Consider the following 20,559-nt stretch of genomic DNA (forward strand, 5'->3'; position numbering starts at 1 on the left):
GTGCCTGGGGCACATGCCCTGCTTGCCCCCTCCCCCAGTTGCAGCCCTGTCTGCAAAGCATGGACGAGGTCATAATGCACACAAAAAAGAGCAGGGCTTCATTTGTGCAGTTGTGGCTGCCATCTTGACTTTACTGACCCACCCATTCCTCCAGATACTTGTGTGGAGGTGACAGAAATGATTGGTGTAGAAGGAAATAGATGCTATTTATGGGAACTATATAATCCAGGCAATATATAGCCAATTGACCTATGCATACAGTCATTGCTATGGAGTGATGTAAAGGATACTATGAATCCCTTTGAAGTAGCTGCACTACTTGTGACCTAGCAGGCTACTTGCAGTGCCGTGGACCTGGGGCTGCCCAGCGCCTTTCCCCACCTATCTTGGACACAAGCAGCAAACACAGGAAGCAAGGGATCTGCTGGGTGTGTGTGTGTGTCTGTGCTCCCAGACCATTGGTCTTGGTGTACAAGCCTAATGGGGGGAATGTCTCTCCTTGTTCAGCAAATGCAAGCAAGGCTGTTTCCCAGATAGACAGATAGGGTTTTCTTGATCCAAGAGAATCTCTCTTCTGGTTCCCCTTTCCTCTGTCTTGTCTTGGTCTCCTGTCCTAATTAGATGGGGAGAGCTAAATATAGGTGCAAAAAATGTGTCAATCCACAGTGCTTAGAAGTGGGATTTTTGAAAGAGGGAGCTCACATGTCCAGTGCTTTGGAACATCCAGCCAGTGCTTCTTGGCTCTGTCCAGCCCAAGAGGGTTGCAGTAAAACTAGGAAAACTGGTTGGCTTGGGTCAAAGCTGAGCAAATGATCTGGATTAGACTGAAGGGAAGGGGGAAAGGATGCAACAAGATGATTGGGTGGCCTTGACAAAGCTCCCTTGCACTGCCTACTAGAAAGGATTTGCCTTCTGACCTGGTTTTCTCTTGTCCGGGATTTTTATCCCCCGCCCCCATCTTCTTACAGCAGCCTGAACTTTGCAGATTCCCAGGTTCCTCCCCGTTTGCACCATTCACCATGTTTAGCCACGCCCCAGTCAAAATCTTGAGCCATCCTCATTGAAGAAAGAAACCTTTATTAATAAATAATAATAATAATAATAATAAATACTGTTTATTTGAATGGTCACACCTTTGAAGCATACAGAATGGGGTGGGTAGCTGATGCTCCCAGGGTGGGAGAGAGGGCCGCAATGGGAGGGGGGGTTTGTACAAGGGGGCAGGAGTGGCAAAGATGGGGCTATATACAACGGGAATAGAAAAGGAGGATCATCTGGTTGCTGGCATGTCAGGAGCTTTAATGCTGAATAGAAAGTGAGGTTTCATGAGATGACGAAGCCAAGGAGAGGTCAGGAGCAGGGAGGAGGCCCTGAGTCCATCTGGCTCTGGGGAGGGGGCGGGGGGTGATGGGACATGCACTCTTCCCACTAAGGGCTGTGGGCAGGGAGGACACCCTTGGCAGCGGCGGCGGTGGTGACAGCAGCAGTGGCGGCAGCGCAGCTTGGTTTGGGTAGCAAAACGGCTCTTTCTCCGAATGCCCTGGTGCCCAGCCTGGCCCCCTCCCCAGCAGGGGGCTACGCTGCTCTCCCTTGCCAGCCACACAGTCCTCGAGGAAGTGTTTGCCCAGCACCCTGGCTTCGGTGTGATGAGGGGGGGGCACTTCTTGGCCCTCCGGGGCAGGGTGGGAGGTTCCGGGGGGACCTGGGGAGTCTGAGACACTCTCGGCTCTGAGTTTGGCCAGGCCTCTCCCAAGTACAGCCGCAGGGTGCGGGGAGCTCGGTGCCTTGCGGGCCGATGGGAGCCAGGATCCTCGGGGGAGAGGAAAGTGCAATTTCTTCAAAGGAACCCCCTTTGAAAACCCAGGGCGCCCATCCACCGGTGTACCCCAGAAGCCCCCAGCCTGGCCCTACACCATACAGGAATCCAAGGCTTGCCAACTTGACCCATGGATGAACCAGCAAAGCACGAAAACACTGGGGGCTTCTGGGATGCAGGAAGCAGGACGGCTAGCCCTGCTGGGGGTTCATGGCGTCTTCTGCGGTCTGGGAGGGCCGCAGCTCTTCAGGAGGGCTGGAAGGAAGACGTGGTGGCCCGGGGCCTGCGGATTCCAGTCTGTTCAGTACCTGTCCCTCCTGGCCCCGTGGGCTGCAGCGGGGAGGAGCAGGGCACGGGTCTCCTGACGCGGACGGCTTTGCAGAGTCTGCGTGGGGCTGCCGTGCCGTCCATCTGTCCGGGCGGAGTGTCGGTGGTTGCGCTCCGGCTGGCCTGTCGCTTGGGGCGCATGTGTGGACAGAAGGGGGCTTTCACTCAGTCGCTTGGCTTGTTAGTTTTGTAATTGTTTGTTGCTTTGCTTTAAAAAAAATGTTTTGTGCCCTTCCTGGTCCCAGAAGGAAACAGCTGAAGGTTTCACTACAACAGAAAACAAAGGCAGAATGTTCCATGGAGCAACCTGCAGGCTGTGGCCTGGGGGGAAACAGGGCAGCGGGAGAGGGCGGGGAAGCGCTTTCCGCTCTCTGGGTGAGTGCTGGTCCAGAATGCTAGATTTGGGAAGCGGGGTGTTGGCACTGTCCCCAGCATCCTTAAGCTTTGCCCAGATCCCTCTTGTACAGAGCTGTGGGCCCATTTTGCTCAGCAAATCAGTGACGAGGAAAGTTACTCAGAATGCGTGGAACTGACAGCTGGCATTGTTGAAGGAGCTGGGATCACTCAGCCACGCCCAGGGTCTGACCCCAGTCAGCTCCCTCAGAGACCTACTTGCTCGGCCCAGAGAGGACCCTGTGGGATCTCCTACCTGCTGCACGTTCTCCAGAACACCTCCCAGCCCCTGCCAAGGCCAGCCTAGTAGTACATCCCTCACCCATTTCCTAATGGGAAGAGGGGAACTGTGCTCTTCTCCCCTTGCAACAGAGGGAGCAAGGTGCCCTCTTGATGATCCAGGGCCTGAGCTTGCCTGTCTTCCCCTGCAGGAAGGACCCGGGCTGCTGCCCGCCTGGCTCAGTCTGGCACCTTTACCCTGCCCGAGCGTGAGGGAGAAGAAGGGCCGTTGCACCTGAGAGGGATGGCACCCTGAGTTCCTTTGGCTAGAGCCTCTCCTTCAGATGTGTGAGAGCTGAAACAACGGAGGAGGACTCCCAGGGGCCTACTCTGAGGGCAGCAGTGTCCCAAAGGCTCTCATGGAACCTGACCTAACAGGAGGACTGTTAGGTCAAGGCTCCAGGGTGGCTCCAGGAGGCAGGGTGCTCTCCTTGTGGTTATCTTGCTAGGGTGTGTGTGTGTGTGTGTGTTGTGTGTGTCTGGTAAAAGCAGGCACCTGTCCCAGCTCCATGGCTGGTTGCTTTGCAAAATGACACAATCGTGGCCGTGCACCATCAGAAACAGGTGGGAGGAGAGGCATGGCAGGCGGCTTGAGGTAAAATGATGAGTGATTTAGGCTGCCAAGGGCCAGCAGCAGGGGGCAGGGGCCCATGTCCACGGGGTTTTGGTTGGATTTCTAAGGAGCAGTTCAGTGTTACTATTGTGAGGAGGGTCTGGGTCTGTCTTGCTAGTAGGGAGTGAAGCGGCTGTACCCTCCTCGGTATAGACTAGCCTGCAACATCAAAGATGGAGAAAAAGCCAATCAGTATAAAGGAGAGGCACAGCCCATCCCTGCCCTGTCCTTCGAGCCATTATGGTGGTGGGCACTCAGGCGGGCAGAAACCTTCGGGAGTGGCCACAAGGGCCAGGGGCAGGTGGTGGGTGGGGGTTGGACTCAACCTCCCAGCATGCAAAGCTGCCTTGGGGCAGACTTCACCGGAAGACCATCCAGATGGATAGGGCCAATGTACATTTAAAAAAGGAAAGGAAAGGAAAATAAGGCTTTGGGGACAGGTGCCTAGCACCTTCCTGTGAATCATTCCACTGGTAAAGGAAACAAGGGGTTTGCACCTGTGCCTCAGTTTCCCTTAGTCTAGACAGATTCCTCCCTGTCAGTATTTCCCCCCTTCCAAGGGTTGATGGTTCAGTGCAAATCCGTGAGCCTGTGGGATTTCTTGTGGTATCACCAGGAAGGCCCTGATGGGCAACGGTGATTGCAGGATGGCTTGAACTCTTTCTCCTCTTTGATGCTGCCTAGAGAGCTGATTACAAGGAGGCATCGCTGCAGGAACTGGATGTGGAAGTGTGTGCAAGAACAAGAAGGATGGGAGATGGCTTTGGGGAGTGTCCCTGTGCACGCACACCTTGCCCTGCTCCAACCCACTTCCTAAAGTATTTACTCCTTGAAGGGAGCCTTACACCTGTACAAGCTGCTGCTTGCTTCAGGGGGCTTTTAAGAAGGGGGTCACGTGTTCAAGGAGCCATCCTTTCTACCGTGTGCTTCCCCTGGCAACGATGGCAGCCCGGGCTAGGCCAGGCCCCAGATGTGTTCTTCTCCTCTAAGAATCTTCCTTCTTAGGGTTTCTCTGCCCCTGGAGTGCTATCAATGGGACTGCAGCTAAAGTCTGAGTGTCGGTGTCCCCAGAGACATCCCAGCTCTCGCCTCCTCTTATCCCAAGTACCCAACCTGACCACGAGAACACACGTTCCTTCCCCCCCAGCATCTGGACAGCCCTGCCCAAAGGAATGGAAGGGCCCATTCTTACCATGGTGCCGATGCTGTAGGTGGCAGCAGGGCCAATAGTGTGGTGGTAAGGGTCTGCAGCTGCATAAACTCTGCCGTAACTAGGAGCGAACACAGGGGGCAGCGTTAGAAACTGGGGAATCGCAGAGTTGCCAATCCTAAGTGTTCAAAAAACCACGAATCAGGCCCCAGTCATCATCAACTTTGCTTCAAGTCATGATACACACAGAAGAAACAACAAGAATGTTCACGGAGCTTTTAGCAAACACCTCATGGGTAATGCTTCCCAAGCGGGCATCCACCAAATGTGCTAGGACTGCAACCCCCAGCCAGAAGGTCCTGCCGTCCAGGAGTGCCAGCAGTTGCAGTTCCAGCATTGTCTGGGGAATGCCCAACGGGGGAAAGCTGATTGCTCCAGTTCCCCATCCCCAGAGAGATCATTTCAAACTTCAAACTTCAGACATCTCAAAAAGGAGAGCACTAGAACTCAAAAACTAGAGTTTTACTGACAATCCCCATCCCCTTTCTTGTTCCTTATGTCAGGCTGCAATTTCAGAAGGGGGAAGGGAAGGACGGGTGGGTCATTGTAAAGATGTCCTTTCCTAGGGAGATACAAATGGCGAAAAAGAGGTATTCTAAACCAGTGTTTCTCAACCTTGGCAGCTTTCAGATGCATGGACTTCAACTCCCAGAATTTCCCAGCCAGCCTGGGAAATTCTGGGAGTTGAAGTCCACACATCTGAAAGCTGCCAAGGTTGGGAAATACTGCTCTAAACAGATATCACTGCTGCCTAAACAAGAGGGTTGTGGGAAGTTGGAAGGACAGTGCCACCAACTGGGTGGTCCTATGACTGTCTCTTTGGTGTCTGCAAGGAGTTGGGGGCTTTTCCTTCAGTTCTGCGCATTTCCTACCTCCAAATCTACCTTAGCACTGCTTCTCCAGTGGGCAAACGGAGATTGGGAAGGTTTGATTTGCAGGGGAGAAAGTGTGTGACACAGGAGTGGGAAAAGAGTGTTTGTTTTCCTCGGAGGGAAGAAATAAAACCATTGGCAGCCAAAGGATGTTGGGTAGAGACATCCCAGCTGTGGCTCCTCAACATTATCATTGTTTAACTTCCTGCATGCATCCTGAAATTCTATGGGGGCACAGATGACTATTTATTTTAATCAAAGGAGAAATAGAAGGAGATGATAATATGGTGACTGGGTCAAGCTGATTAGAACTGGTTTTGTAAGGTACACAGCGAATGCAAATAGTTGTTTCCTGGCTGTGGATGAAGTTGGAGCTGATCTTTTGTCAATATTGGACTCTATGAGCCAAAAAGAAGAAATTATGTGAGGATTTTTTGTGGGGGAGAGAGAAAACATGAGAATGAACTAACAGCTAAAATCTCATAAACTCTTAGGCCAATATCCTCAGAGAAGAACGAAATTATTACAAATACTGAAAAGCTAACATTCTAAGAAGATTTTATCATAAGAATCCTTAGGATTTCTACAAACTTATCTGTAAACCCCTTAGCAGATAGCAGCAGATAGCCAGTGCTGGCTGATTTTGAAAAGGCAAACAGGGTTGGAACTTGTTATTCTTTGGATGGGAGACCACCAGGAATTCACAGGTTAGATTGAGAAATCGGAAAGACATTCTGGAAATGGGCAATGCTAATCTACGTCTATATTGTTGCCAAGAAAACTATGCAGATGTCATAAAAATTACTGCGTCTCAACCTTTTGGCTAAGATCAAGAATCATGAAGTGTGTCACAGAAGTCAAGCTTGAATCAAAGACGTCTGTATCTTGTGATCCTGAAACAGCCCTGTTCAGTAGGTTAGTATTCATCCGTACCGTAGTATTAACACTGACCTACTTTACAGGGCTGCAGGACTACAGATGGGAAGGGCTTGGCTAAAAGCATCACATTCACATCTGGCAAGGAACATACTTGTGGTCTTAGATGGTGATGACCACAAGTATGTTCCTTGCCAGATGTGAATGTTAAGTCTGATCTGCAAAACCAGCTTGCCCCAGTGTGAGTATGGCCACTGTTTTTCAAGGGCAAGGACACACAATGCCCTCAAGCCACCAGGAAGACAACCCCCACTGTTTTTTTCCAGCCACTCATTAAAAATGTTTTCCAACTTGTCCGGTTTGTCTGTTGCTGTGCTTCATTTCCTTGTAGGCAAATGCCTCCGTTCCAAGGGGAAACTGTGCACGGTGGCTGGAATGATCCCATCCTCTGGCCATTGGTTGCTGCCCTCCTGGCCCTGGACTGCTGGGCTGCCTGCCCCTTTCTGAGAGGCCTTGACCAGAAAAGCTGTTACTTTTTTGTTTCACCAGGAGATCTAGTGAAACACTGGCATTTTTTTAAAAAAACAAGTTTCCAGTAGAATGGTGAAAGGCTGGGCTTTTTTCTTTTCTATACATTAATTGATAGAATGGGGTTCCAATTAAAGTGAATATTTGTAGCTCAGGGCTGAACTGTGGAGTCCTTGGTGCTCTCTGAGCCTTGCTGTTCTCTTGCAGAGGTTTCATTGCCAGGCTAGGCAACATCTTCAGTGCCCCTGAAGATGTTGCCTAGTCTGGCAATGAAATGTCTGCAAGAAAACAACACGGCTCAGAGAGCACCAAGGACTCCAAGAATGGGGTTTTGTTTCTGTTTTTTAACTAGGTGAAATTTACAAGAGCTGTGACTTCCTTCTGGTCCAGCTGCCTAGAAGAATGAGAGAATTCCTCTCCTCTCCTCTTCCCTTTCCTTTCTCCACAGGTGGATGCACCAGATGAGAAAGAGTCAAACACAAGGGAGACTCAACACAGAGGGGCTTGTATTAAAGGTTTACTAATGGAAACCAGTGTTCTCAAAGATCTCCCAGGGAAAGAAAGCAGTCAAGAATTGGGAAAATTCACCATTTGGGACTATGGTAAACACAGCCCGGACTGAGCACCAGGCCACCATCATGGCCAAAGAGGAGGAAGAGACTGAAATCTGGAAAGCCTTTATTTCCTGCAGGTTTCTGCATGGAAGGCAAGCAGTTAAAAGCTGCCACGTGGAAGAACCCTTAGTTTATAGCTTCCTTTCTTAATGAGGGTACTGCACACCTTTTATGATCTCTCCCTATGTATTAACACAACATATGTGCATTTTAAGTGGAACTGAACAGCTGAACACACATGTTGCTTTACTGAGCACAATAATACAAATATGGAAACCAGGAGAATGAAAAATGTTTTCTAGGAAAGGTTTTTGAGCAGAATCTGATAAAAAGGTACTGCTCTGCTAGCAATATTTCCTGCAACGGGTCACTCCTCCCCAGTTCTATCACAATATTTCTTAGTTAAGCCCCTTATAATGTAGTGTTTCTCATAACATTTTTCACATCCTTCATATTAATTTACTTAGTTATTACTTTGTTATGCATTTTTAACCTGCTTTTCATTAACAGTAGAATAACAATCTGCTAATCTAAGTAGATGACAATCATTTTTTAATAGGATGCTAAAGCATGTAAAGGAAGTAGGATGATGGGAAGAATGCTGCATGTCAATAAATACCTGATTAAGAATATAGTCTCTCCCACTTCCCAGATAAAGCTTCACTAGCTACCACTGTAATAACTAGGCCTTTGCAGAATTGCCTTGACTTTGATAACTGCGATGAAAAGACCCTGCAGTGTGGAAAAGCTAGGCCAGCTGCTTTGATGCCCCGATCCAAGCATCAAGGCAGGCAACTTTGCTTTGACTGAAGTGTCTTTGGCGTGTGACCAGAAGTCTTTTGGAGGCCAGTGAAGTGACTTTTTCTGTAAGGTGTGGCTGCTCTGCTCCAGCTCCTACTTTGTGAAGCCACATTGAAAAAGTGCTTGGCTGAACGAACGATCGAAAGCAAAACGCCCCTCCAAGGCTGCCTACACCCCTTGTAGTAATTGTGGTTAGAAAGAGGAGATAAGCACAAAGGATTAATTGAGTTGTCTTGTTGCCTCTGAGAGAAGCCGTTTAACAGAACATAACCTCTCCAAATGCAGGCCACTTCAATATAGCCATTCATCTTATCAGCATGAAATTCTGTGTACTGGTAAGCTAAGAAGCACACGCATTTCAGTGAAAGGTATAAAAAGGGGAAGAGAGGCAGCTGTGCGTGGGAAGAACAGGAGAGGGGAACGAGGACGGGGTAGTGGTGGTGCGGTATGAGGCAGGGCTCAGACCAGAGACTCTTTGCGTTGTGGGCAAAACAGCTCCCAGCCCTTGGGTATTGCTGACTCTGCTACTTTTTTCCATGGCCTGCCAGGATTCCCCCTGCCCCTCAACAAAACGGTCCAAGGGGGTTGGAAATGCCTCTGAGTGAAGGTAGCCATGTCCCTTTTCTTCACACCCTGCCGCATCGGTAAGAATCCCTTGATCCAGGGACACTGTTCCTAATCCCTGTGTCCGAGCTGTGGGCTGATGGGGGAACCAGAGGCTAAGGAGCAAGACGGCTTACCTGTCGCTGTAAGCTGTTGCTGCCGCTGCCGCAGGCTGGGCGTATCTGTAGGCCGCGTAGCCCCCCTGGAGTAAAAGGGAGAGACAAGGCATTAGCGGCAAGGGTATGGCTGCAGTGCCACAGGAGAAGGGCGCATCTTCTGGGGATTTCAGGTGCCAGGGAGGGAGACATGTGCCCAGGCTGCCAACCCAGCCCATCTCCAATCTCATTAGCATTCCCTGGGGGGCCTTGCTAACGTTAACCTGCAGAAATTAAACATGCTGAGGAGACAATGTCACCTCCCTAGCGGGTGGCGGTGTTAACGAGATGTCGCCTCTGATAAATCTGTCAGCGTGTACCTGAAGTATTGCCCAGAGCACTTTAAATATGGAGGGGAAACGCCGCTGTAACCCGGCACGCTGACGCCAGGTCAGAAAATAAATCCTGCCCTCTGCAGGAGCAGATGCACTCCTCACCCCACCCTAACAGGTAGCCTGCTTCCCATCGCCTGCTGCTGCGCACTCACGCAAGTGGGGAAGTGTGTTTCAAGCCTTTTCTCTAAACCTCCTCTAATTGTGGAAGGTGCTGCGATGACTTCCACAGATGAGCACTGGAGGAGTGGTGAGAAAAGCTGTACAGCTTGTGGGGGAGATTCAGTGACTGCCCAACTACTTCTGCTTCTAGAACTCTGGACCCCGGGTTGTTTTCCCACTGTGTTTCGGCAGCCTTGGCTCCTGCTCGCATTGCTTAATGAACAGAGCGAGCGGGGCGGGGGGATTTGTCTCTGCCAGAACAGCCTCCCTGGAAGGGCCTGTGCCTGGTTACCAGCAAAGGTCACCAGGTGTCTGCGGAAGCTTAAGAACTGACAGATGCTTGGACTAGAAATGAAAGAGGGCTCTCCAAAGAAACTCCAAAAGGTGGACTTACATAAATTTCAGCACCGTAGAATCCGTCCTGGTAAACCACTCTGCAAAGGCAAGAAGAATGTGGCTGTGACTGAGAGCTGAGGGTAAGGCTCTTTGAAGCCCACTCTGCAAGAGCAGCTGTTTGTTCCAAAGGGAGCGCTAGAGCAGGCATCAGACTGGCCTTCGTGGCTCTGGTGTTCGGCCCCAGCAGTTGCCTTCCCCTTCCCCAACGGCACGAGAGGTGCAAATGCAGGAGCTGTGCAAGCTGACGGAGATGTCTGCCTGATAGTCCACAGGGAAGATCATGAAGGAGAAGGTGTTCCTGGGGGAATCAGGGCACAGCCACCCTTGGCTATGCACCTCCACGCAATATTCACACACGTTCTGTGAGAGATTTTGCTTCATTTTCATCATTTTAAAAAGGAGCAGGTTTATGATCCACTTGGTGAGAGGCTATAGGATGTTCAAGATGGCTACCTGTCCCCTTCCACATATCATCTAGTGATGCTTTCCCTTCTGTATCCCTCATGCTTGTCTAATTACTAAAAGAAGCCTATATAGCACAAGATGTAAGATGATCAGCTTCAGAAGGAAGCACGAAAATAAATATTTTGTGCAAAGTACACCTGCATGTACTTTATTGGCTTGCATAATTTATGCTGGTCAAGGAAACAGAAGATTCCTGTTGAAAAAGTGGAATGCCTGGGAACATGCTTCTCCAGCTGTGAGTTGATTGCAATACATACAGTGCCCCCTGGGCAACATCTCTGCCTAGCCTTCTCCGAGATGGTGCCCTCCAGAAATGGTATACTATAATGGCCATAATTCCCAGACAACATGGAGGAGTTGTATCCCTGAAGGAAAATTGAGGCCAATGAGAAGTCCAAGGGTAACTCTGAATTTTCCAACCATGTGTCCAGAAATCTAGGACAACAGGGACTTATGTCTTAATCACACTGTAACCCCAAACCAAGAAGCTTCAGAAAGGCATGTCTTAAAATTAACATGGCATATAATGAAGCACAGATCACATTGCCCAGAGCAGAGGCACATGAAAAAGGCACCCTGGGGCTTGAGAAGATAGCACAGCTAACTTTGCCATCTTCTTTGGAAGGGCCTGAACCACCTGTTTTTATAAGGCCAGGGTCCCCCCCCCAATACTCACGCTCCATACGTGGGGATGGGTGGGGGTGGGGGAGCTGCTCGGAACGTGTTGTAGACTGTGCGTCCTCGGCCCCTTAAGTGCGTCCCCCGGTACGCTACTGCGGTTCCTGTGGCTGGATATGGGAAACCGGTCACTGGAGGAGGGGAAGAAATAGCCATGAGGACCAGCCGGGAATAGCCCCAACTGTTAAGCACTGTCTGCCTGTTCTCCATTCCTGCTGGGCAGATGAGACTCCCCCCTCCCCACCCACCCTGAATAAGGGATGAGCTTTTCCCACCTCCTTCCTCAGGCATGCTCCTCACCGCTAACCTACGAATCCAACATCTTCCTTCCTATATCTGTTCCAAATGTTTGTCTTCAAGAATTTTGCCCTCTATCAAGAGTTATGTAGTAGAGCTTCAGAACATTATTACATCTCAGTTCTAATTACATTTATTCTCTTTTTTCTACAATAAAATCCAGATGGCACACATAGTTCTCTCTGTACATTTTATTCCTGTGTTTATCTAAACCAGTGTCTGAAGCTGGTTATGTAAAGGGTGGACAGGTGACTGGGCTGTTTGCAAGAACTAAGAGATCCACAAACAGAGCCACCTCCTGAAGAGAGCCCAAGATGGACGGGGTGGGGACTAAATGATGTCCCGGATCCCTCCCAGCTCCATCTGGATCCATACACCACACCAAACCCTAAACCTAGGTTAGCAAAACACAATTCCTGTTCTTACATGACATGCTAAGGCTGAAGCAAACAAACCACATTATGGTTTCATGTGATGGCTGGGTTCGTACAATATGCTAAGAGAGTAACTGGGTTCCACAGCATAGTGAGCTAGAAATTTCACAGTCCCATTTAGCTGGGTTGAATATGTTGTGCAAAGGCAGATTAGCTGTGTCAAGAATATTGTGGGATGCATTCAGTACATTCAGTGATACGTTTTATGGCCTATTTATGCTACCCTAAATCTTGATCTGAGCTGTTATAATTTGTCCTTTCTAGAACCCTAATTTACAATGGGGGGTCAAAAATCCTTGCCGCTGGACTATATATTACTTAATAATGTACCTATAGATTCTAGTTACTATTCTGCCAGTCCCAGGTGAAGTTATAGGAAAGTGATTTGCCAAAAATTATGCAGAAAGCCTCATGGCTAAGAAGGAATTTGAACCTGGCATTCCCCAGTCCCAGTGCACTCATCCCTACACACTCGGGTTTATTAACCTCTAGCTTTCTTCTCTGCGAGCAACAGACTGTGGCATCTTAGGAATAAGCAAGAGCTAAGTTCTGCTATGAGATTCAGTAGTCCTGTCAGATCCCTAAGAGATAACGCTTGTCCATGGATCTGGCCCGATCCAGACATTACCTGCATAGAATTCAGGGCCATAGACGGTGCCCACTACAGGGTTCAGCTTCCAGCCTGGTAACAAAGAAGGAGGCAGTCAGAAAGCACCACTCCTCCCAATCCCCCTAAACTCTCCCGAACAGGGGAAGGAATAGTACTCCAAGAAGTGGGCAGAGGGGGCACTAGGCTTGCTAAGCATTGTCCTTAAGGAGGGAAAGCTGGACCAGTTGTTTTCATAGGCTGGGTGCTCCTGTTGCCATCTCTGTTCTCAGAGATGCAACCCAAATCCATGTTTTGCATTTCTTGGGACCCTGGAGACCAGAACACCTCCCTGGCCCCAAGCTCCAGGGTGGCCTGGAGGAAAATGGGCCTGCCCCCTTTCCAGGGATGCCTGGCTCTGGACTCACTTCACCACCCTCCTCATTCCATTACCGTTTGTGTAGGGATTAGCTGCCTTTTTGTTTGTCATGACCCGTGCGGTGGCATTGTTGACCTGTTGAGAAACAAGCACCAGGTTACTGACAGACTTTGGGTCCAAATGGAATTCTTCTTCCCTGGACCTCAAGGGAAATGTCAGCATTCAAAAATGCTGGTGAAGGTTTGTGTCAGATCCTCCATGATTCATGGGCTGATCTTCCTAAGCAAAGGCAACTTGCTTGCCAGGCTACATTTGGCAGTTCTTGACATCTTGGACTACCAGCCTTCTGATTCCTGATCTTACAGCTCCCTCCTAGTGTGTTGGCTTCAGACAGGAGCGCAATATTAGAACCACATGGCCACGTTGCAAGGAGCTACTCCTGAAACTCTCCTTCCCAGTGTCATGTTCGCAGCTAACATGCAGGGCCCTGCACAGGCAGTTTTCATGCATACTGAAAGTACCATTCACTGGACAGGCTAAGCAATGCCAGGCAAGAGGACACCCAATAAACCAAACAGACAGCGAAAGGGTAGGAGTTCCAGCAGAAGAGGATGTCAGGGGCAACAATGCAGCGTCATCTCTCTACCTCACAACCCTGATGAAGCAGGGCCAAGTCATCCAGCGAGCATCTTCAGCACTCCAGTGTGAACAAAGGGCTCAACCACTACCCAGGACTACATTCACATAAGGTTCTTTTGCTTCTCTTAAATGGTCTACTCTGAAGTTGCTCTGTACTTCCTCTTTGGAAGGAAAAGAGCAAGAATCCCCACCAGGTGGCAATTGCACATGATGATTTAGGCAGATTTTCTGGAATTCTGGAGGCTTAGTGATATTATACTTCTAAATGGTCTGAAATGACTGCTTTCAGCAGCTTCCTGGTGGAGATGTTCTGCCTTCCTTCCCTTCTGCATCCTCCCCCACCACCCAACCTATGGGAATCAAAAGCACAGGACATGCAACATTCACTCGCCCGCCTGCTTGTCCTGGGTAATCCCAGAGACAGATTTTTTTTTAAAGGGTTGTGATGAGGTAGCAAGTGTGAGGTCTAATGCCCGACGCAGAGCAGGCAGTGCATTTGTTCGCACCTCAATTTTGCGTCCCTCTACGATGGTGCCGTTCAGCTTCTCCCGTGCCCGATCGGCATCTGCACTAGTTTCAAAAGTTACAAACCCAAAACCCTGTGAGTGAGGGAGAGAAAGGAAAAAGGAAAGAAAAAGAGAGAGGTTGGGGATGGAGAGAGGTCGGAAAAGGAGAAAAGGATGAAGAGAGAAAAGGGGGGTGGGAGGAACAGGGCAGAGAGAAGGGGTGAGTAAGGAGCAGCAGAGAAAAGAGGCAGGATGTGAGCTTCCCAAGCCACCCCAAAGACTGGGCAAGGGGGTCGGGGGGGGGGGGAAGGAGCGAGGACGAGGGAGGGTGAGGACTGAGAGGAATAACAGGACAGGACGAGATCTGCATCACCACTCCGTTATGGAGGCAGGGCCCAAGAGGACCGCAAATGTGTAGACTTTTTTCTCCTGTGCCTGACAATTGGCTTCACATTTATCCTACCCAGGCCTGGAGAGGCACGGTGGCCCTCCTAACACATGGAGAGGCTGCGGGAACGGCTGGGTCTAGTTTTGCCCCTTCCAGAACGCCTGAGAGTTTGAGTGAACACTGCCGAGCTTCGGTCTGGTTTAGCTCCTGCAGTCAATAGCGGAACAGCAGGAGTTGAAGCACTGAAAGGGTTTCCCATTTCTTTCAAACTTAAAATACCTGAATCACCCCCTGGAAACAAAATTCAACAAAGTATTTTCATGTCTAGTTTGGGTGGAAGAAATATCCACGTGTTTCCTCTAGACCTTAATACCGTGTTGTCTTAAGTAGTGTGTCATGTTATTTTTTTTCTCTCTCTCTGGTTAGAGCAGTTTCTAATTTCACCATGAGAGGGTGATCTTTTTCTGCATTAAATTACTTGAGTGGGGGGTTTGTGACTCACAATTTTTCCTCTTTCTGCATTATTCCGACTCTAGAATCGCTTTAGTTAATTATTTTCAACCAGCATGCTTGTTTTCAGAGGGAAAGTTAAAATATCAAAATGTCATTCTTAAATCGAAAGTCACAGGATTTGAAGGGATGGTGAGGAAGGGGGTAGTTAGAAACCAGGAGGCCTCCTGTGGCATAGAAAGGAAATGGTAAAGGCAGGAATGCAGAACGGAGAAGATAGACTGGCCCTCGGGGACGCCCATCTACAGGGACATTTGGGTTGTACCAGACACCGATATGTTGAACCCACCTTGGAACCACGCTCATTGAAAATGATCTCAACATCCAGGATCTTTCCAAATTGCTGGGGGAGAAAAAGAGGGACAGGGGAAGGGGGAAGAAGGAAAGGTGAAAATGGGAGTGGAGACATCATTTCTTTCTATCCCAGCTTGGAATCCCTTGTGATTTGATTTATTCCCAAAGGGCATGGTGTGCAGACACCTCTGAAATTTGGGAACATCCTTAGAGTATCAAATAGAGGTAGTCCTCACTTACCAACCACAACTGGGGCCAACAACTCCATCGCTAACCGACATGGTTGTTAAGTGAAATGTCATGTGACTGTGCTGGACTTACATCAATTCCGCTGCAGTTGTTAAGCGCGATGTCATGTGACCGTGACTTGCGACTTCCTGCTGGCTTCCCCACTGACTTTGCTTGTTGGAAGCTGGCTGTGAAGATTGCAAATGACGATCACGTGACTGCGGGACACTGCGACAGTCGTAAATGCATACCAGTTGCAAAGTGCCCAAATTGTGGTCACATGACCATGGGGATGCTGCAATAGCTGCAAGTTCGAGGACCAGTTGTAAACCTACTTTTTCAGCACTGTTGTAACTTTGGTAAGTGAGGACTACCTCTATTTATACACGTACACCGAAACAACTTCTGGGATCTACCATCATACTTCGGCAGATGCCACTTTGTTTCTACTGGCCACTAGGACCCATCATCCCTGGGAGTACAGCAGGTATTTTCCGCATGAAGCAGTACTCAGCCATCGAACAACATGTTCTAGCCATGCTTAGACTGAGAAAGAAGGTCAATCCTGCCTGAACCCTGAAAATCACAAGACCTGCAGAGCTCTGGGGGTCAGGGGGAGCAGATAGGAGTTCCTGCCAAAGGGGAATGAAAGCAAGAAGCAGGCACTTTAGATACATGGACTATTAGGAGATATAACAATAGGAGTTGTGGAACTGTATGAAGATATGAGGTAGATTTGACAACATTTGGACCCAACATTGTTAGCCCTGTTGGTATCTCTATCTGGGACTCATTTGCTGAATTTGTATATGGTGTTAAGTAATGATTTGTTTTAACTATGGTTTGCTGAATAATCCATAGTGGCTCACACACAACACTCAACTATAAACCATGTTTTACTAACCACAATGCTAGGTTCACAAATCACATGGAAAAAAACCCAGACTAAATTATAATGCAAAATAATCAGTGAACCCAGCCAGTTCCTTTTCAAGGAGACCACAAGTGCAGGTCTGTGTGCATTTCCGTGTGTATGTGGCACAGGAAGGTGACAGACTCACCCCAAACATTTGCCGCAGATCAGGGTCCCGGAAGCGGAAAGGGATGTTGGAAACGTGTAGCCGCTTGGGCTGCTGCTTGTCAGAACCACTCTCTGGTAGGTGTAGTGTCTGGTTGTCTGTCTGCGCTGCTTCATCTGTCTGCTGGTGAAAATAAATAAATTAAAGCACCATTGTGATTCTTTGTGTCTGTGTGTGTGTGTGTATGCCTGCACATGTACAGGGGGGGTGAGGTGGTGGGGAAATGTCACTGCTGCTTGAGAAAGACAGATTTCACAGGTATGGAATGAATCCAGAGAACATGTTGGATGGGATTTGGGGCAATTAGGTTTTCAGTTTGCGGGGATATTAACATCTTTGGATTTAGTGTATAATCTGTCCTTCTACTGAAGGCTGCGGTGATTTTTTGGAAGTCTTACTCTGGAAGTGATTGGGCTGGATCCATTTCTCTGTTTAATCAACTGATTTTCTTGTCCTTTTCTTTTTTTTCTCTCCCCACTCCCACCCCACCATCCACCAGCCCACACTTCCTCTCTGCTGGAAAGCAGATTGCTCTTGATAGAGATCTGAAGTGATCTACTTTCAAAGGGTTCCTTCCATCACTCTGATTGCTTCGGCTCCACTCCCATTCTTTGGTTTTGTTTCTTACCCCCCAAGTTTTGCAGGAGGTCTGAACTCATTGCTTCAGGGGGCTCTTTCATTTTAGCTCTCCCCAACATTTTTTCCCCCTCTTCTATGCCATCTCCCTGTTAGATTCCCTTCACCTGTATAAGATTAGGCCAAGGCTCCGGGTCCTCATGCTGCAGGTTCCCCATAATCCTGAGAGGTATTTGGGAATGTGCATGTCTATGAAAGTGATGTTACATGATTGCCAGCTTTTAATGTCATTCTGAGACTAGGTTCACACGGTGTGCTATGGCATGGCTTATTTAGCTGTGGCTTACTGATTAAAAAATGAAGAGTTGGGTTTGCCCAACACTCAAAGCCATAAACCGTGGCTTAGAAGCATGATAACTAGGTGAACACAATACAGCGAGCCAAACACAAACAGATCACATCATGGCTTAGTGCAATGTGAGAGGCCACTCAGGGACTGGTGGTGCATGCTGTCACTTAGGGACTAAGAATGTGAGCTGTGAAACCAGAAGTCCCCAGTTCAACTCTTTAATTCAGGGTTTCTCAACCTTGGCAACTTTAAGATGGGTGGACTTCAATATGGCTGGCTGGGGAATTCTGGGAGTTGAAGTCCACCCATCTTGAAGTTGCTGAGGTTGAGAAACACTGCTTTAATTTGATCTTAGACCAGTCACCATTCTTTCAGCTTCAACTTCCCCATTTATAAAACAGGGGCCCTAGTCTTGTCCTTCTACACAGGACAGCAGTAGCACCTGAGAAAGTGGAATGAGAATTAGCACCAACCCAAATGCACAGCTCCAGGAAGAGACGGTTGGCGATGTCTTGGCGCCATCCTGGGTTTGCATGCATTCCTGCACACAGAGAACGGGGGGGAGGGGAGAACTCGCTCTCGGAGCTGCGTGGTGGCGAGCAGCCAGCCTGGCACTCAGGGACTGAGGAGCAGCTGGGAACTGCTCACTCAGCGCTTCCTCGCTGAGCTGCATTACAACCACATCATTGGCACGATAGGATTGGCAAGCAGCCAAGCAGGTAGATTACAAGTGATTAGGGACAAAAAGGGAGCCAGGAAACTTAAGTGCTGAGCCACAAATGCCCATGGGGGTAGCAGGGTGCTGGAATTGTTTCTCCGCACTGGCCTTCTGCTGCATAAGAACTCTGTTATTTTCACCCTGCCCCCTTTCGATCCCCCACCATCTCGGGGTCTCAACTGAAAGTGGAACAAGGCCAAGCAGACAAACCAGGAATGGGAGTGGAGAGGGGATTGGATCAGTGGTCTCAGTCTTCCCCCCACCCACAACGCAGCCTCTCAGTCTCGAGCCAATGGGTTCATTCTTCCAACAGAGGTTTCCTTATGGCCTTCCCATCCAATTCTGTACAGGTCCCTCCTTCCAGCCTGCATTTTTCCAGGAGAACCACCCGCCTTCTCCCTCTTCACTGGACGCCTACTCCCCTGAGCTGCCCGGTGCTGCCACTGTGCAGGTGTGCTCTATGGCACTGTCAGGCCCTGTATGCAGATCCTCTTACCGGTACCGTTTGCGTGCCTGCTATGGACTGCGTGCTGGCATCAGTGCCCGGCTGTTCGGAGTGGCTCTGTGCTGGGGTGTAGAGCGTCAAGGCATGTTCGGGTACTGTGCTCTGCCCCGAATAGTCCTGTGCTGGATGCGGGTGTGGTGGAGGAGCATACTCTGGAGGGATGCCGTTCTGTGGGGGGGGTGGATATGTGGCCGGGGGATAGGGCTGAGCCATTGCGTCAGGCGGAGCCGTGGCGTCCTGATTGCCCTGCAGAGAGATGACAAGAGAATCCTCCTTATTCATAGCTGACAACCTCATGACAGGCCATGAGCTTGAACCTTCATCAGCTTCTCACTCTTTCTTCCCTTCCAAAATGGAAATCTGTCCAACAACTCAGGTGAGTTCCAGTTAATCTTCCCATAACACAAGGCAGTTAAGTATTGGGCAAATCAGTAATTGCATCCAACATGAGGGCAAGAAAGAATGCTATCACCACACACCTTTTAGCTGCCATGAAATTGCCGGACATCATTTTGTAGGAGCAGAGTGGAAGAAATGCAAAGGATGATAAAATCTGCAGGCTAGATGTGTCCATTGTTGTTCTAGTTTTCAATGGATTTGATTAAACTCTCGTTTTCTTCTGGGAGAATTAGAGGCATGAAAAGCATCTCGTTGAAGGCAGGTTGGAGTAACAAGGAAAAGATAAAATTACGTGCAGGACAAATAAAAACCTACTCCTAGACAACCTGCCCAGCAACTTCATGGAAGAGCAAAAAAGTATTTCTTGATAGCATTATTTTTCATGTATATTATGAAAAGCAATTAGCTATTTTAAAAAAAATTCTCAGGATGACAAATTGCACACCATCCACAAACTTTTATGCTTGTGCATCTGAACTGCAAGCACATCACCTGGACATCCTTGGACTTAAGCAGAGTTATCTATTTGCCCATAGATGCCCGTACTTTAGAGATGGGAGAAAATAATTGGATGCTGGGTGAAAAATAGAGATTGGAAGAATTGCCTTTAGGACAGCAGGAAAGTTTCCATGTCATGCTTATCCCAATTGAAAGGGAAGCAAAGGGAGCAAGGAAGCAGCAAGGCCTTTGTAAGACACAGTATGTATTTATTTACATTAACATAACCAATTCTTTTGACCAAACTGCAATCATATTTCTAAACGTGAGGCTTGCTAAATTCAGTTATACTTCCAAATGGAGGTGGAAATGTCCTTTATTCCAAAATGTACATGGGAAGTATACCTAAGTATTGATTTAAGATGGGATATCACAGGGATTTTATTAATCTTGCTATTTTTCCCCTCCTGACTTCCAGCAAGAATCGAACCAACATGTCCCATTACCTTGTAAGGATAAATAAAATTATTTATTCAAAACCACTGATATGTGATGGCATTACCAACACCTAAAACTGACCTATCTTCCCATTTTAAAAAAGGGGAGGGGGATTCAGAACTAGAGAACAACATGGCATTTCCCAAATGATAACAACTCAGTTTCCTAGATACTGCCTCAAAAATGTGTTAATTTCACTGAGAGGCAGGAAAGGAAAACAAGCACTACATTCAGATGTCTGTGATTGCTTCTACACTAGATACGCTTGGTGCGGCTGAGACATTGCTTTTCCATAATTTGCTGGAAGTGGAATTAAAATCGAAGTTCCACACAGCACTGAATATACCACTATATTATTCCACAACATACTCTTTCATGGTTTAGATTTTTCTACAATGTTTATTCAGAATTACATCCCATCCATAAAGGTCTTTCTTAACATTCATAGTTCTTTTTTTCAGTTTACAGATCCTACCCATTATATTGTTTCTTCTTGCTCATGACTACCCAATTTATAAATAGCCAATTTATTGACCCTTGAACAGCTTCTCTTAATTGTTCCAATGTCTGCTTGTGTTCCTGTAGGTAGATGAAAGGAGGCTTTAATTACTGGTTT

The 20,559-nt window shown here is 48.4% G+C and overlaps 1 protein-coding gene across 7 annotated transcripts in view; it reads right to left on the reverse strand.

The window, feature by feature from the left end:
* Positions 1-1,057: 1,057 nt before the first annotated feature.
* Positions 1,058-20,559, reverse strand: part of RBFOX3 (RNA binding fox-1 homolog 3) — a 402,758-nt gene continuing 383,256 nt past the window's right edge. For 4 of the 7 annotated variants that reach the window (XM_063293356.1, XM_063293357.1, XM_063293358.1 and 1 more), the window contains 11 exons: positions 18,600-18,854; positions 16,443-16,583; positions 15,149-15,202; positions 13,962-14,054; positions 12,891-12,951; positions 12,480-12,533; positions 11,119-11,251; positions 9,976-10,015; positions 9,070-9,134; positions 4,621-4,699; positions 2,419-3,587 (listed from right to left, as the gene is read on the reverse strand). In XM_063293356.1, the coding sequence (XP_063149426.1) occupies positions 3,543-3,587; positions 4,621-4,699; positions 9,070-9,134; positions 9,976-10,015; positions 11,119-11,251; positions 12,480-12,533; positions 12,891-12,951; positions 13,962-14,054; positions 15,149-15,202; positions 16,443-16,583; positions 18,600-18,821 (987 nt within the window). In that variant the 5' untranslated portion in view covers positions 18,822-18,854 and the 3' untranslated portion in view covers positions 2,419-3,542. The other 3 variants (XM_063293354.1, XM_063293353.1, XM_063293355.1) reach the window with 3 other exon arrangements.

This window comes from Candoia aspera, chromosome 2 (genome assembly GCF_035149785.1).
Source record: "Candoia aspera isolate rCanAsp1 chromosome 2, rCanAsp1.hap2, whole genome shotgun sequence".
Taxonomy (NCBI): domain Eukaryota; kingdom Metazoa; phylum Chordata; class Lepidosauria; order Squamata; family Boidae; genus Candoia; species Candoia aspera.